This window comes from Aquarana catesbeiana, linkage group LG09 (genome assembly GCF_042186555.1).
Source record: "Aquarana catesbeiana isolate 2022-GZ linkage group LG09, ASM4218655v1, whole genome shotgun sequence".
NCBI lineage: Eukaryota > Metazoa > Chordata > Amphibia > Anura > Ranidae > Aquarana > Aquarana catesbeiana.
Genome location: NC_133332.1, coordinates 36,914,132 through 36,931,841, shown reverse-complemented (window position 1 = coordinate 36,931,841; position 17,710 = coordinate 36,914,132). Strand labels below are relative to the sequence as shown.

Sequence of the window (17,710 nt, the reverse complement as noted above, 5' to 3'; positions counted from 1 at the left end):
GTAAACAGGAGATTCTCTTTGTATGTAATCTGACTTTGCTTCAAAAGAACTTTGAAGCAAAATAAGGGTCAGTGCCCATCTGCAGCCTCACCATTGCCATCAATGCAGCCTGATCAAGTGCCATCAATGCAGCCTCATTAGTCCACATCAATGCAGCCTCACCATGGCCATCAATGCAGCAACCTTGCCATTGCCATCAATGCAGCAGCCTCACCATTGCCATCAATGCAGCAGCCTCACCATTGCCATCAATGCAGCAGCCTCACCACTGCCATCAATGCAGCAGCCTCACCACTGCCATCAATGCAGCAGCCTCAACCACTGCCATCATTGCAGCAACCTCACCACTGCCATCAGTGCAGCCTGATCGATGCCCATCTGCAGCCTAGAGGGGACAGGGAGGGGTGCGGGATGAGCGCCACAGATTACATACAGTGAGAATCTCCTATGATAGACAGAACAGTGGTCCAATGGTGCCCAGGAGAGGGGGCTTCTTATTACAGAGGCCGCCAAGTAAACAGGAGATTCTCACTGTATGTAATCTGACGGTGCTCATACCGCCCCCCCCTCCCTGTCCCCTCCGAGGCAGCTAAAATTGAAGTATTGGCGTATAACACGCACACGCTATTTGCATCCGATTTTCATGGTGAAAAAGTGAGTGTTATACGCCAATAAATACAGTATATATATATATATGAGAGAGAGAGATATTATATATCTCTATCATCTTGAGCTCGTATTTTAAATGTTTGTCCATGTCATGTGGCTATTTTTTTTTTTTTTTTTTTTTTTTTTTTTTTTCAAATCATTCTTTTAATGATTGGGAAAAAACACTGGGGGAGACTTTCCCATATGGCATAAATGTTTGCTTTTTCTGGAGAAAATGCTGCCCCAAGCTCTCTCTCGTACTGGCCCAAGTGCCCATAAGCTGCAGGATGGTGTGATATCAAAGTTCTGTCAGTAACTAGTTAATTATAGATCTGATTTTACAATGCCAAGCATTTCACCTCTGAGACTTGTGAAGCCGTCCTATGACCAGCCAGAGCAACTAAACAGAATATTAATGTGTGGACATGTAAGGGCTCGTCCACACTATATGCGGTGACTGGCGTGTTTTTTTCTGTGCCCGATCAATGCCAGTCACTGCAAGAACAGGTAGAAAACAGTTGTCTTCTACCTGTCCTTGCAGTGACTGGCATTGATCGGGCACAGAAACACGCCAGCCACCGCATATAGTGTGGACGAGCCCTTACATGTCCACACATTAATATTCTGTTCTGTTCACATTACCATGGTGTGTCGCAGTATGTTGCATAAAAGAAATATAGAAATACCACATTTTACCACCAGATGCTGGAGATCGTCTAAAGTCGCCATCCTTTTTTTTGCACCACAGCTGAGGTGCACAGAAATGAATAAAAATGTGACTTTGACAATAAAAAGTTAATTAAAAAAAAAAAAGGTTTAAAGCAGTATTAAACCCAAAAAGCAAACTTTTGTTATATTACAGCTTCCCAATTCTTGTGATGTGATGACTGTGTTGGTTTTCTTTTTTTGGCTTTAGACAGTTAGGGGTTGATTTATTAAAGGCAAATAGACTGAACTTTGCAAAGTGCAGTTGCTTCAGAGCTTGGTAAATGAGAAAAAAAAAAAGCATTTTTGCTTGCACATGATTGGATGATGGAATTCATCAGAGCTCCCCCTTATTTACTAAGCTCTGAAGCAACTGCACTTTAAAAAGTGCACAGTCTATTTACCTTTTAGTAAATCCAAAGGTAATCCTAAATCTGTTATATTTTTTTTTTTTTTTTTACCAGAATAAGCTGTCCTGCAGATGTAGCAGTTTATAGGGATGACACAAACAATTTACCACTGACAGGGGTGCTTTACAATGGTCAGCTTTTTTTATTTATGTAAACTCTTTATCTCAAAATTTAAAAAAGCTTGTTTGCTGTAACTGATTATAAAGTATTATCTTGAGTTTGGCTTCAGTTTGCTGCTGTCCAAAGGTGCCCCCTGTGGTCCTTCATCCAGGGTGAGGGCACTCGAATACAGGAGGTGTGTTACTGGCCAGATCACTGCATGAAAAAAGTAAAAAAAAAAAAAAAAAAAAAAAAAAAAAAAACAAGAATGCAGCCACCACATCTAATGATCGGTTTGCTGTAATATATTACATTTAGGCCTCGTGTACACGGGACGTTGTTTTAACCTCTAATAAACGACTTAACTTGACAGCTAGAAACCGACGTCTAAAAAAACGTCCATTTAGCCGCGTTTACGTGCTGCGTTTAGCAGCGTTTGCGTCTAGAAGCCTTTAAAAAAAAAAAAAATGAAATATTACAATGAAAAAGTCTGTAAACGAAATGCTGCTAAATGCGAGTTACCGCGTTTAGCAGCATTTACAGGCTGTTGCAGGCATTTGGCGTTTCAAATGCCTCTGAACATCCGTCCTGAATGCATATAATAATTTTTTTTTTTTTTTTGCGTTTCAAAAAATGCTTCTAAACTTAACTGCCTTGCGCATGCTTGGCATAGAATGGAGCAGCCGCTTCTAGAGAGCTCCGGTCTCCTCAGGGCTTTCTGCCACTGACCCAAGGACAATAACCTCCGAAATTGGCACAAGTTACAGGCACCTCCGCACACTATAATCTGTGCATGCCTACATTGTGGAAGAAGAGGCGAGGAGGACAGTAGAAGTCCCTCACACACTACCTCCTCAGGTCACAAGAACGGGGCAGCATGGCTAAAAATGGCGCTGGCGCCCTGCCCACTTCATCTGCCTCTCCTGCACAAGAACAGCGGCAACAGAGTACAGAGACCCCTGGAAACGGTGAGTACATTCCTCTGTCAAAAGCAGATCTGGATGGTGGCCTAGACACCCTTTGCTCAAAATTCCTCGCCAAATTCCAGGCTGAGATCCAGAAATCTACTACAACTCTGTCTCAGGAAATTGCAGCACTAGGCACACCTACAGACTTAATAGAAGACAAGCATGATGAATTGGCAATTGCATTTAATGATCTCTCAAGAACACGAATCCCTGTCCTCAGCTTTCACACGTGGAAGATTTGGACAACAGAAACAGGAGAAATAATCTCAGGATAAGAGTGACCCCAGAATCTCTATCGCAGATTTACCTGCATACTACACTAAATTATTTCAATCTCTACTGCCAGAACAAGACCCTCAGTCCTTTTTTTATGTGATTGCGTTCATCGTGTCTTAAGGGCTAAACCCCCTCCAGATAAACCTCCCCAGGGACATTGTCCTATGTATGAAAGACTTCCTAGTAATGGAGGAAATAATGCGTGCAGCACGTAGCATTAGAAACATCACTCTAGATGGGATACAGTTGCAGATTTATCCAGATATTCACAAATGACACTCGATAGACACAGAAAAATGAAAGAAATCACAGCGGTACTATTCAAAGCTAGGATCTGCTACAGATGGGGTTTCCCCTTCAAGCTGATTATTCCTCACAATGGAACAACCTATATCACCACCTCTACCCCTGAAGGTCAAGATATATTGGTCAAACTGGGCCTTTTGGACCCCAACAATCTGCCAGGCACTCCCTCTACACCCCGTCCAGCTCCTATCTGGAATACCCCTTCACCACGTGGAGAAAGACGCAGAACCAGACATTAAAGGGGTTGTAAACCCTCGTGTTTTTTCACCTTAATGCATCCAATGTCATTAGGTGCGGCAGGTCGGCACGATCATGCAAACCGTCGTAGCTATACGTCTGTCCCTTTAAGTGGGATAGTGGGCCCGCGCCCGCTGCAAAGCATGGGTGCCGATGATCGCGGGCACGAGAGGCATAACAGGGACGTGTGTGTGTGTGTGTGTGTGTGTGTGTGTGTGTGTGTGTGTGTGTGTGTAAACACACACATCCCAGTTCTGTGAGGAGAGAGAGATTGTGAGTTACTACGAGCTGGGAAACGCAATCTCTCATCTCTCATCTCCTATAGTCAGTCCCATCCCCCACAGTTAGAACACACACATAGGGAACACAGTTAACCCCTTCCCTGCCAGTGACATTTATACAGTAATCAGTGCATTTTGATAGCACTGATCGCTGTATAATTGTCAATCGACCCAAAAATGTGTTAAGTGTCCGCCATAATGTCGTATTAAAATCGCAGATCGCCGCCATTACTAGAAAAAAATAAAAAACAAAAATGCAATAAATCTATCCCCTATTTTATAGATGCTATAACTTTTACGCAAACCAATCAATATACGCTTTATGATATATAGATGCAACGTCGCACGACTGCGCAATTGTCAGTTAAAGTGACGCAGTGCAGAATCGCAAATAATGGCCTGGTTATTGAGCAGCCAATTCTTCCTGGGCTGAAGTGGTTAAATCACAATCGGTATTGTTATTAAGTCTTGATATTAACAAGGCTTTTGACAGTGTATCATGGATTTACCTTGATCTAGTATTACAAAGATATGGATTTAAAGGAGAATTCACCCATGCCTTCCATGCACTTTATCACAGCCCATCAACCAGGATAAGGTTACCAGGATGTAATTCAGAATTTTTCAAGGTAGGGGCACACGTCAAGAATGTCTCCTTTTCACCTTTATTATTCGCTCTAGCAATATTACTACACCCAGACATCAAAGGTTATACGTCAAACAACAATACATATAAATTGAGTATGTATGAAGACGATACAATATTATTCCTTACACAACCCAATACAGCATTACCAAACCTTTTATATGCGTTAAAAACATTCTCACCACTTTCAGGTTTGTCAGTGAATGTATCAAAATCTATAGGTATGCCAATTAACATACCCCCATCTCAATTAGATGCCATTCGCACCTCATTTAATTTCACATGGTCAATGGAGTCTCTCCCTGATCTAGGCATCCATCTCACCCCAGACATTAATAATTTACCTTCCAAAAAACGACCTACCTATGTTGCAAAAATTTAAGAACGTTGCTTAAACTCTGAAAGTCTTTCAATATATCACTTTTAGGCAGAATAACAGCAATTCTACCAAAGTTTTATATTTATTTAGAGCACTCCCTATTAGACTTAAGATAATGATTACTAAATTCCAGTCCTATATTAACAAGTTAATTTGTTTCGATACTCGTCCACGTCTATCCAAAACAGTGTTATACGAATCACAAAAGAGCGGAGGATTTGGACTACCAGACTTCTGGCTCTATTATTTAGCTGCCAGATGGTCACAAATGGCCCAATGGCATATCCACAACCCCAAGATCCCATGGGTCAGATTCGAAGAATATGGTAGGATTCCATCTTTTATTTCAGGACTATTATGGGGCAATAAGATCTCAATCTATACTTTAGATACCCTTAATCGCTTTGTCTCACAATCGTAGCAACTTTGGAGATTACACAATAAAAAAAATATAAACTTATCTTTACCGCTCCCCCACACACCTCTTTCATAGGAGAGCCTAAATTCTTACCAAACCACCAGGGAATGGGTGAATTCACATGGTGGATTGACAATATCCTGACATCCCTCACAGATTTTTATAGAAAACACAAATTTCACCTCATTCCTTTCACTAAAAACCATCAGATTCCCAATAACGAACTCGGGAGATTCCTCCAAATAAGACACTTTTACAACTCATAAATTCAAACAGAAACAAAATCACCCACTTTTTATGAAAACTTATGTTTGAAATCACCTAGAGGCACAGGATTGATATCTGAGATATTCAAATCTAGTAAACACTGATAGGCAGGATAAACTTTCCTATATGCACAAATAGGAGTTAGAATGTAATATCTCATTCTCAACAGAAAAATGGGACGAATGTATCATCAGTTTACACAAATGCACAAGATCGCTCACAATTGGAGAGACAGCAATAAAATTGCTCACACGATGGTACTATACACCGGCAAACCTTCATATCATTTTCCCTTCAGTGCCTCAGACATGTTTCAGAGGTCCGTTTACCAGCAGCAGTGTACATGAAGCCTATGGTTTTGGGTTTAATACTGCTTTAACTATGCCAGCCTGCAAAAATGGACAGTTGTATTGTGCAGCCATAACCCTGTTTTTTTTTTTTTTTTTTTTTCCCCCTCTCTATGTAGGATTTGGGTGTTAAGGATTTTGAGGATGTGGCCGTGTATTTTTCAGAGGAGGAATGGCGCACCCTAGGGGAAGGACAGAAGAAACTTTACAAAGATGTGATGATGGAGAATTACCAGGCTCTGAGCTCCCTTGGTAAGAGGATATGTTTTAGGTTGATGAGGCTTGTGTGTCTGAACTGTTATACAGCAAGCAAAGTGTAGATATCGGGATGTTATCCTAATCTTGCTGTGAGTCTTTAAAGCTGTAGTAAACCGCTGGCTTTTTTTTTTTTTACCTGTAAGGCAATGGCATAATGTGCTAGTATGCATGGCATGCTGGCACATTATGTGAAACTTGCCTTTTAGAATGAAGGCGCTTCCATCTGCACCCATCTTCCTTCTGGGTTCGTGGACAGCTGGAGCCACAGGGACATCGCTCTTGTGAATGCACGCGGGAGCCACCATTTACGGCACAGGACACTGAAGAAATGGCACGGGTATGCCATTCCTTGTGAGCGCGTGCTGCATCTGCTTCTACAGTAAATGTCTCCTAAACGGCGCACGTTTAGGAGATATTTACAGTGCCTATAGGCAGTGGAGGTTGGTGCTTCAATTTTTTGGGGGGGGTGCAAACGAACTGAAAAATACTGAAACAAAAACATATGCAGCCATCTGTGCCCATCATATGCAGCCGCCTGTGCCCATCATATGCAGCCGCCTGTGCCCTGCAAATGCAGCCAACTGTGCCTTCCTGTTTTGCTAGGCAGCTAATGAGATCGCCTCTACCTTCAGCTAATCAGGTGCCCGGTATTACATCCAGGCCTCCTGATTGGCTGAGAGGCGGTTCTATCTTAACAAAGCAAATATTCATTGCTTTGTTAACACGCCTGGGTGCACTGCGTGCGCAAGGTTTGCGCTTGCAGTGTACCTTTTTTGAAGTCTATTAGAGCCTATAGCTCTAATCGGGTGCTTCAAAAACACCCCCTGCCGCTGTAATACCGGCGCCCGAAAAGGGGCCGGACGCCTGAATGGGGGTGGCTACAGCGGCTGTGGATAGATTCATGCAATGCATGAATCTATCCATAGTACACAGGGGGGGTGGCTGGAGAGAAGGGGCGGTGCCCGAGCGCCCCTAATGAACGCACCACCACTGCCTATAGGTAAGCCTTATTATAGACTTGCCTATAGGTAAAAGTGAGAGATGGGAGCAATATCATTAAAGCAGGACTCCCCCGCCCCAAGGCCCAGACTAGTGTCGGGTATATTCCCCCTTCTCCTGTGGCAGAAGAGGTGGTATAATAGTGTCTTAGTGCTGTTCAATGCAGTAGTACTCTAAACCCAGGCGGATAGGATGACATCCCCCCCCCCCCCCCAGAATGGGCTCAGGGGAAGTGGATTAAATGATGCTGGTTGTTATTTAACCAAAAAAAATAATCTATTGGCAGAAAGGAATTACTTTGGAGGTTCATGCCAGATTGATTTTTACTTTTTACTGATTTCTTAAGTGGTTGTAAGCCTAGGTTCACAATGGAGCGATTTGTCATGCGATTTGAGATCAAGTCGCAGCCTATTGGAGGCAATGGCACTGTTCCAATCGATGTGACACCAATTTTGCGGCACCGCAACGATTTGCAAAAGTATTTCCTGCACTACTTTTGCCAATTTCAGGTGCAACTTCAATAGACATCTGTGCATGAAGTCACACAGATGTCTATCAAGTAGCACCTGAAATTGCGGTCACCTTGCTACTTTGAAATTGCACTTCAGTGAAGTAGCGCAATTTCAAAGTAGCATGAATGTGAACCGGGGCTTTTTTTTTTTTTCTCGAGTTCCATTTTTTTTCTCGAGTTCCATTTAATACATAAGAAAATAAACTTTAAAACTGCATTGTTAAAACAAACTTTCAAAGTGTTCTCCGTAAAGGTAAACGAACTCTGGACACCCTTCCCTCCTCCGGTCTCCACTGTTCTGGGACGGACCAGATAATCTGAATAGTCTGTTCTGTCGCAGTGAATCAATCTGGTCTGACCTGGAAGCGCTGCAAAAAGAGGGAGGAGGGCGGGGACTCAAATTCCCCCATAGACTACTGGGGGGTAAGTACAGTGGGAATCCCGGGGGGGAAAGGGAGGGTGTCCGGTGTTAAATAAATGAAGGTAATTTCTTTTTTCTGTAAATTACCATTTTATAGTTTACCTAAAAGTTAAATGTTGGGGGGGTGTGTGGGTGTGTGTGTGTGTAAGGGGAGATTTTCTAAAATTGGAGCACACAGAATCTGCTGCAGCTCTGCATAGTAACCAATCAGCTTCCAGGTTTTATTGTCGAAGCTTAATTGAACAATCTGAATATCGGCTACCATGTCCCGAAAGTATTTACATCGCTTCACTTTTTTTCCGCGTTTTGTTAGGTTACAGCCTTTTTCCAAAATGGATTAAATTCATTCTTTTCCTCAAAATTCTGCAAACAATACCCCATAATCACAACGTGAAAGAAGTTTGTCTGAAATTTTTGCAAATTTATTAAAAAGAAAAAAGAAAAAAAGCCTATGTACTTAAGTATTGCAGCCTTTGTCATGACACTCAAAATTTTAGCTCAGGTGCACCCTGTTTCCACTGATCATCCTTGAGATGTTTCTACAACTTGATTGTCCACCTCTGGTAAATTAAGTTGATTGGACATGATTTGGAAAGGCACGCACCTGTCTATATAAGATCCCACAGTTAACCGTGCATGTCAGAGCACAAACCAAGCCATGAAGTCCAAGGAATTGTCTGTAGACCACTGAGACAGGATTGTATCGAGGCACAGATCTGGGGAAGGGTACAGAAAAATTGCTGCAGCATTGAAGGGCCCAATGAGCACAGTGGCCTCCATCATCTATAAATGGAAGAAGTTTGGAACCACCAGGTCTCTTCCTAGAGCGGGCAGTCTGGCTAAACTGAGCAATCGGGGAAGAAGGGTCTTAGTCAGGGAGGTGACCAAGAACCCAATGGTCAATCTGACAAAGCTCCAGCATTTCTCTGTGGGGAGAGGAGAACCTTCCAGAAGAACAACCATCTCTGCAGCACTCCACTAATCAGGCCTGTATGGTAGAGTGGCTAGACGGAAGCTACTCCTCAGTAAAAGGCACATGACAGCCCACCGGGAGTTTGCCAAAAGGCAACTCAAGGACTCTCGGACCATGAGAAACAAAATTCTCTGGTCTGATTCTCTGGTCTGGGGATGTTTTTCAGTGTCAGGAACTGGGAGACTAGTCAGGATCAAGAGAAAGATGAATGCAGGAATGTACAGAGACATCCTTGATGAAAACCTGCTCCAGAGTGATCTGAATCTCGGAACGGGCAAAGGTTCATCTTCAAACAGGACAACGACCCTAAGCACACAGCTAAGATAACAAAGGAGTGGCTATGGTACAACTCTGAATGTCCTTGAGTGGCCCAGCCAATGCCCAGACTTGAAACCGATTAAACATCTCTGGAGAGATCTGAAAAGTGCTGGGCACGACGCTCCCCATCCAACCTGATGGAGCTTGAGAGGCCCTGCAAAGAAGAATGGGAGAAACTGTCCAAATTTAGGCGTGCCAAGCTTGTAGTATCATACTCAAGTATCATACTCAAAAAGACTAAGGCCCCATTCACACCTGAGCATATCGTATTTGCGCTTTTCCATGCAGCGTTTTCTGGCGTTTTTGAGCTTTGGCGTTTTTTTTATTGGCCAATAGGAAAAATTTATCGTCTGTTTCATCATTTGTTACTATGTTTTTTTAGTTTTTTTTTTTTTTTTTTTTTTTTCCCATCTGCTTCCTGGGTGAATATTTCTTCTTCTGGTTCATCATTGTTCTTCCTGTTCCTGGCTGTGTTGTATCTTGTTATATAAAGACGAGTGACGATGAGATGGTGTGTTTTGTGGCAGCAGCCACTGTTACGTCATATTTTTTCTGCATGAAAGAGAGAGAAGTAAGAGGGCACGCAGATACTGGATCCACCCCGTAATTGCCGAGAGAGGCCAATTTTGGGTCATGTACAGTGACCTATGTGATCTTGAAGAAACGTTTTTGGACTACACTAGGATGTCCATAAAAAAAGGTTAGTCAAACTTCCTTGGATTCATGATGTTTGACATTGTTCCTTTCTTATGTCCAATAAACCCCACATTTTGTTATTTTTGTTCACTTTTGATGAGTTACTGGGTTTACTCAGTAGTCGGTTGCAACAAATGGACACGTATTTCCGTAACTGTATACCCCCTGTGGAACGAATAATCATCACATTGAGGTAATTTTTTATTTTTTTGTTATTTTTTTGAAGACTGATACATTAAGAACCCAATATTCAATTATTTTTATTAATTTTTTTATATATGCATAAAATAAACACCAAACACACGTTATTAAAGTAATACAAAACTTAACTTTTTTTCAAATATTAAATATTCTTGAAATCAATTTTTTTTAATTTTTTCCTTCACATATACATCTATATAAGATAACATATAGATAACAAATAAGACAAAACAAGCTAAAAAAAAATAACAAAAAAAAAAAAAAACACTTTTAGAGGTGATGGAACGTTTGGGAGGGGTTGACTGCCTCATTAGGTGACATCACCACATTCATGGCATGGCCATAATGTGACCTGGTGGAGGTAGAGGGATTCTGATAAACAGTCTGCTAATTAGAAGGTGGTGGTGTTGGCAGAGAAAGGTGGGTGGCAGAATGTGGTGATGGAAACTGAGGAAGGGGTAAAGAATGTGGTGTTTGCAGAGGGGGCGGGGGGAAACTTGCATAGGGACCATAAGGTGGTGGAGGTTCTGAGGACCTATATGTGGTGGTTGGTGGAATAAATGTGGCTATGTATCAGATGGTACCTGCCAACATATCTGCTTGGAGTTCTGATGGTACCTTCTCCATCAGACCTTCTAGACACCTTGCAGAAACCTACACATGAGACCTGTTGGTGTTTATCCTTTCCGACATACTGGCCATTATGTCCAACATGCGGTTAAAATCGGGTTCAGGAGCCCTCCTTCTTGTTGCATGTATGTCAGCTCTTGCAGGTACATGAGGACAAATGGGTTGTGGACTCCTTGCCTCCCACAGGTGTTGCAGAGGTAGAACGTGCTGGAGTCGACATTTGGCTCTCCGTAAGCTCTTGGCCTGCTTCCTGACTGACTGATGCTTGGCCTGCTTGCTGACTGCTTGCATCTTTGTGCAATACTTTATTTTGAGTACTATCCTCCCAGCAGCTTTCCATACTAAAAATAGAAATTTATTATTATAACTTTCTCTTTTCATTTTGTTTAATAAAATACGTACAGATGATAGCTTACCGCCCCAAAGCCAGAAATGGCTGAAGGAACTCCAATTCTTTGGCATTCACATAATCTCCAGAAGCACACGTCGCAGCTGCTCTCCTAAAATCTCTTGGCAGTCGTAGATGTTGAGTGGAGGCGTCCCGTATACTTAAACTGTTAAAAAACAAATTATATATAATATATACAGTCAGGACCATAAATATTGGGACATCTACACAATTCTAATCTTTTTGGCTCTATACACCACCACAATGGATTTGAAATGAAAGGAACAAGATGTGCTTTAACTGCAGACTTTCAGCTTTAATTTGAGGGTATTTACATCCAAATCAGGTGAATGGTGTAGGAATTACAACAGTTTGTATATGTGCCTCCCACTTTTTAAGGGACCAAAAGTAATGGGACAATTGGCTGCTTAGCTGTTCCATGGCCAGGTGTGTGTTATTCCCTTATTATCCCATTTACAAGGAGCAGATAAATGGTCCAGAGTTAATTTCACGTGTGCTATTTGCATTTGGAATCTGTTGCTGTCAACTCTCAATATGAGATCCAAAGAGCTGTCACTATCAGTGAAGCAAGCCATCATTGGACTGAAAAAACAAAACAAACCCATCAGAGAGATAGCAAAAACATTAGGTGTGGCCAAATCAACTGTTTGGAACATCCTTAAAAAGAAAGAACACACCGGTGAGCTCAGCAACACCAAAAGATCCGGAAGACCATGGAAAACAACTGTGGAGGATGACCGAAGAATTATTTCCCTGGTGAAGAAAACCCCCTTCACAACAGTTGGCCAGATCAAGAACACTCTCCAGGAGGTAGGTGTATGTGTGTCAAAAGCCTTCACAGTTCTGGAACAACATCCTATGAACAGATGAGACTAATATCAACTTGTACCAGAGTGATGGGAAGAGAAGAGTATGGAGAAGGAAAGGAACTGCTCATGATCCAAAGCATACCACCTCATCAGTGAAGCATGGTGGTTGTAGTGTCATGGTGTGGGCATGTATGGCTGCCAATGGAAATGGTTCTCTTGTATTTATTGATGATGTGACTGCTGACAAAAGCAGCAGGATGAATTCTGAAGTGTTTTGGGCAACATTATCTGCTCATATTCAGCAAAATGCTTCAGAACTCATTGGACGGCGCTTCACAGTGCAGATAGACAATGACCGAAGCATACTGCAAAAGCAACCAAAGAGTTTTTTAAGGGAAAGAAGTTAAATGTTATGCAATGGCCAAGTCAATCACCTGACCTGAATCCGATGGAGCATGCATTTCACTTGCTGAAGACAAAACTGAAGGGAAAATGCCCCAAGAACAAGCAGGAACTGAAGACAGTTGCAGTAGAGACCTGGCAGAGCATCACCAGGGATGAAACCCAGCATCTGGTGATGTCTATGCATTCCAGACTTCAGGCTGTAATTGACTGACTGAAAAGGATTTGCAACTAAGTATTAAAAAGTGAAAGTTTGATGGATGATTGTTAATCTGTCCCATTACTTTTGGTCCCTTAAAAAGTGGGAGGCACATATACAAACTGTTGTAATTCCTACACCGTTCACCTGATTTGGATGTAAATACCCTCAAATTATAGCTGAAAGTCTGCAGTTAAAGCACATCTTGTTTGTTTCATTTCAAATCCATTATGGTGGAGTATAGAGCCAAAAAAATTAGAATTGTGTCGTCCCCCCAATATTTATGGACCTGACTGTATATATTTCTTTTGTAGGTGCCTAGCAACTGGACAATCATTAGCAAGTCTACACTATGCCTTTCGGGTTGAAAATCTATAGCCAGTTACATAGTCCGTGACACCTGCTCTGCTATTTGGGATGTCTTGAAGGAAATTGTGGTTCAAAAACCTACAACAGAAGAATGGTCACAGATCTCTGAAGTTTTCTGGCAACACTGCAACTTCCCCAATTGCGTTGGAGCGATTGATGGAAAACCTATTAGGATCATAAAGCCCATGGGCAGCAGAAGCCAGTATTTTTACTACAAGAAATATTTGCTTTAATGGCAGTGGCTGATGCTAATTATTGCTTCCATTTATATAGATATATCGGGTCATATGGCAGCAGCGCTGACTCTAGTATTTTGGGCATTCTTCTTTTGGACACATGCTGCGTGCCAATAGTCTAGACCTTCCATAAAACAGTCCACTCCCGAGCACAAACGGCCCTCCCCTACCCAGTGTTTTTGTGGGGGATGAGGCCTTTGCTCTGGGTAAGCATCTTCTACGGCCTTATTCGGAAAACAAATGGTGGGTCCTGCAGGTCTTGAACATGCAAAATGCGGTCTGTGCTGTTAAAGCTGCATGTGCCTTGCATAACTTTGTAAGGCAGCGGGATGCATTTGAGTTTGGGGACCCATTACATCAGAACATGGAAAGAGCTCATTGGACTAGTGTTTGTGGAAGCAGGAAAGGTACACATGTCAGGGATCAATTTGCGTCCTACTTTGTCTCCAGCAGGACAGGTCCCATGGCCGCTTGAGGCAGTTGAATAATTTGAAATCTTTATTAAAGAGTAAAGTTACCCTTTATCTGTTTGTTAATATAACTATATACTAAGCTGTACTGAAAAAAAAATGCTTTATAAGTCGTGTGTGTGTTTTTGTGTTTTTTTTTTTTTTTTGGTTTGGGGGTTTATCTTTGTGTAGAGCATCCACACAATATTCACTAGGGGTCAAAGTGTGCCCTCGTGTATTTGTGACATGCTGACACCTATCTACTTGTGTGTCCCCATGTAGCCTTGTTATCCATCCTGCTGGAAGCTACAGAGGTATCAAGTACTTGCTGAAGACTGGAAAGTTGTGGAGGCCTCTCTTGCACCTTCTAGTCAACACTCAGTGGAGACAGAGTGTGAGGGCAAGAAGTGGCACATGTGCCGGAGTAGCTAGCAACATTAATAAAGTGATTGTAAGGTATTTTTTGAAATAACAAACATTTTATAATTGCCTCCTATGTGCAGTTGGTTTTGCACAGAGCAGCCCATATCCTCCTCTTCTCTTCTGTACTTATGGCCCCTCCCTCCTTTGGAGTGCCCCCACAGCCAGCAGCTTGCTATAGGGGCACCATAATGAGCACATGAGCAATGCCTTGGAATATGAGCATAAATTCACCTGTTTTTCTGAGCAAATTACTGTGTTCAAAAATAAGATTCCTAGCATCGGTAAACAATACAAGTTTATCATACTCCTATGCATTGCTTAGGTGTTTATACTTGTATACTTACGAACAAGGAGGCAATAGATGTGCCATTTCAGTTCATCATGGCTACATTCCTACACACATGCAGGTTGTGTGTACACATATGTGGCCATAGTGAACTGCAATTGCACATCTATTGTCTGTTTTCTCATATGTATGATCATGTAAGCACTGCACAGGAATATGAGCATAAGCTTGTACTGTTTTTCTGGTGCTAAGAATCTGTTATTTATGCTTTAGATAATGTACTAAATACACAATCATCCTATCATCTCCCTATGGTCGGTTTGGTGGTTAGTACAGTTTGCAGGGGTTTATCTTACCTTTTATCATCCTTCACATGGGCATTTCTTATGTCTGCCCAGTTTGTGAACACTTGGCTGGCAATCTGGTTCCATGCCCTCCTCTTGCTCGCTCGAAGCTTGTAGCATGGATCTCTGGAATCGTAGAGACAGGTGTGCTGCTTTACCATTCGGATAAAGCTCTATTGATCTAAAATAAACGCTGCCTCATCAATCACTTCCTCATCCATGTTGCTTTCCTCCATGTCTGCTAACCAAAAATGGAGATATGTGTATTTTTATTTCATTTCCTTTCATGGAAATCTATTTCACTTCAGCAGATAAAAGCGACAAAATGCACGTAGAAATGCGCTAAGACGTTTAAATGGAGTGTTTCCATTCATTTCAATGGGAATACAAACGCTCCAAAAACACCTAAATCTGCCCGTTTTGAGTGACAAAAAAGGGTCCAGAACTTGTTTGAGCTTCAGGTGTTGGGCTTCAGGCGACTTGGAGTGGAGATGTGAACCATCTCCATAGAGAATAATTTATTTTTTTCCCCCTAAAGTGTTTTGTAGCTTCAAGCTACAAAATGCTCAAATGTGAATGGGGCCTTAAGGCTGTAATTGGTGCCAAAGGTGCTTCAACAAAGTATTGAGCAAAGGCTGTGAATACTTATGTACAGTGGACCCGCGGTTTGCGAGTAAGGCGGTTAACGAGCATTTCGCAAACCGAGCACTGTATTTGTAAAAATCCTAACTCGGTTTGCGAGTGTTGTCTTGTAAAACGAGCAGGATTCAGGCCAAAAGCAATGTGCAGTACTGCTTTTGCCCTAAGGTGGGGGGCGCCGGAGCCGAGCAGAGCCGAAGATCGCCGGCGTTCGGAAATGCACGGAGATGCCCGAGGACAGTTCGGCTGACCTCGGAAAGGCTTGTGAACGGAGTCTATCCAAGGTTTGCCGAGGTCCCCCGAAGTGTGCTCGGCCCTTTTCGCCCGTTTCCGAGGCTCTCCGGCGCCCCCGCGTCTGGCCGCATGCGGTATTGCATCCTATTGAAGTCAGTGCGGAACTAATTATTTTCGTTTCCATTGACTTCAATGGGAAAACTCGCTTTGATATGCAAGTACTTTGGATTACGAGAATACTCCTGGAACGGATTATGCTCGTAATCTGAGGTTCCACTGTACATGCTATTTTTTATTTTTAATAAATTTGCAAAGATTTCAAACAAACGTCTTTCATGTTGTTGTTATGGGGTATTATTTGTAAAATTTTGAGGAAAATATTGAATTTTGAATAAGGCTGTAACATGACAAAATGTGAAAAAATGAAGCGCTGTGAATACTTTCTGGATGCACTGTACAGCTGTACCAGATTCTCTGTGCTCCAAATTTAGTAAATTGTGTGTGTGTGTGTGTGTGTGTGTGTGTGTGCAGTCATTTGAATAAGTACACCTATCTTCTTCTTCTCCCTTCTTCCTTTTTTTTTTTTTTTTTTTTTGTTATACAGGATTCATATAGCGCCAACAGTTGGCACATCACTTTTACAATATAATAATTTTTTTATTTTCTTAACATATTTCAACAGGCAAACATTAGATCTTCATTCAAACAGTGCCCACAGATAAAGGTGATATTTCTAAACAAGTGACAAATAGAACTGATATGGTGTATTTATTCTCATAATCTAAATGAACAAAAATGCAGATTTGTCACATGGAAAATGTAAGTACACCCTTACACTTCGCACCACTTGGAATCCAAAGATCCAGACTAATGATCAGAACTTCCATAGGGGGTATGCAGATGGTGGTACTTTTCCTATTTTAAACCTCCGATATTTATGGTCTGGTGGTTTGCTTTTGAGGTGCGTTGTTGTCATGCCAAGATCAGTAGAGCTTTCTAAATCCTTCAGGGATTTAAAAAATAATCCTACCACTGTAGGAAAATCTACAAGTCTCACAGATTTCAAACTGCTAATTTGACCAGGACTAGCCAGCACAGCAGTTTCAACGCAAGAGCTGAACATTTATAAGATAAGTCTCCACCCTCACTTTGACAGGACATATACTAAAATCGGAATACTGAGAAGATTAGCATAGCCCCAGCTCAAGGATGGCACACACTTGTAAAGCATTCTGTAAATAAAAATAAGTCTCCAAGAACTTAAAAATATAGTTGTAGGTTATTCAGGTAATTGCACAGTTGATGTCAAAATGCATGCAGCTACAATCAGAAAAAGATTGCCTCAATTTAACCTGCATAGGAGATGTGTCAGGGAAAAAAAAACCTTAGTTTTGCTCTATTGCTATTTTTGAAAAGCAATTAGGCAGGCATATAGAGAAAAAACAGCCTTTCTGGAACAATGTGCTGTGGACTGATCACTGACAGAGGTGTTTGGTCACTGAAGATAGCATTTCAGGAAAAGAACCTCATACCAACTGTGAAGCATTTTGGTGGAAATTGTATGGTTTGAGCCTACTTTGTGCTTCAGGGCCTGGGCAACTTTTATCAGTTATCAAGTCAACTATGAATTCTTCATCATATCCTAGTGTGCTTGATAAGAATGTAAGGCCATCTGTCCAAAAACTGAAGTTTTACTAGAAATGGATCTTTAAATTTAATGATTCAGAGCATGCTAACAAATGCTGCAATAATTGCTCAAAAAGCCAAAATAGAGGGTTATGGACTGCCCTGGTGAAAGGCTTGATTTGGATCCCATTGAAATGCTGTGGGGAGATTGAGTTTAAAACAGGCAGTTTATGCATTGAAACCCACAAACCTCTTGCAAATGGAGGATTTTTCCATGGAGAGGTGGTCAGA

At 41.8% G+C, this 17,710-nt stretch overlaps 1 protein-coding gene and 1 non-coding gene across 2 annotated transcripts in view; both read left to right on the top strand.

The window, feature by feature from the left end:
• Nucleotides 1-6,106: 6,106 nt before the first annotated feature.
• Nucleotides 6,107-17,710, top strand: part of LOC141107516 (uncharacterized) — a gene marked incomplete at its 5' end in the record, with an annotated part of 49,647 nt that continues 38,043 nt past the window's right edge. The window contains 1 exon segment of the mRNA XM_073598295.1: nt 6,107-6,239. Coding sequence (XP_073454396.1) covers nt 6,107-6,239 — 133 coding nt within the window.
• LOC141109129 (U6 spliceosomal RNA) lies at nt 16,934-17,037 on the top strand. The gene has a single exon (XR_012236142.1). It is a non-coding gene; the product is annotated as a U6 spliceosomal RNA (small nuclear RNA).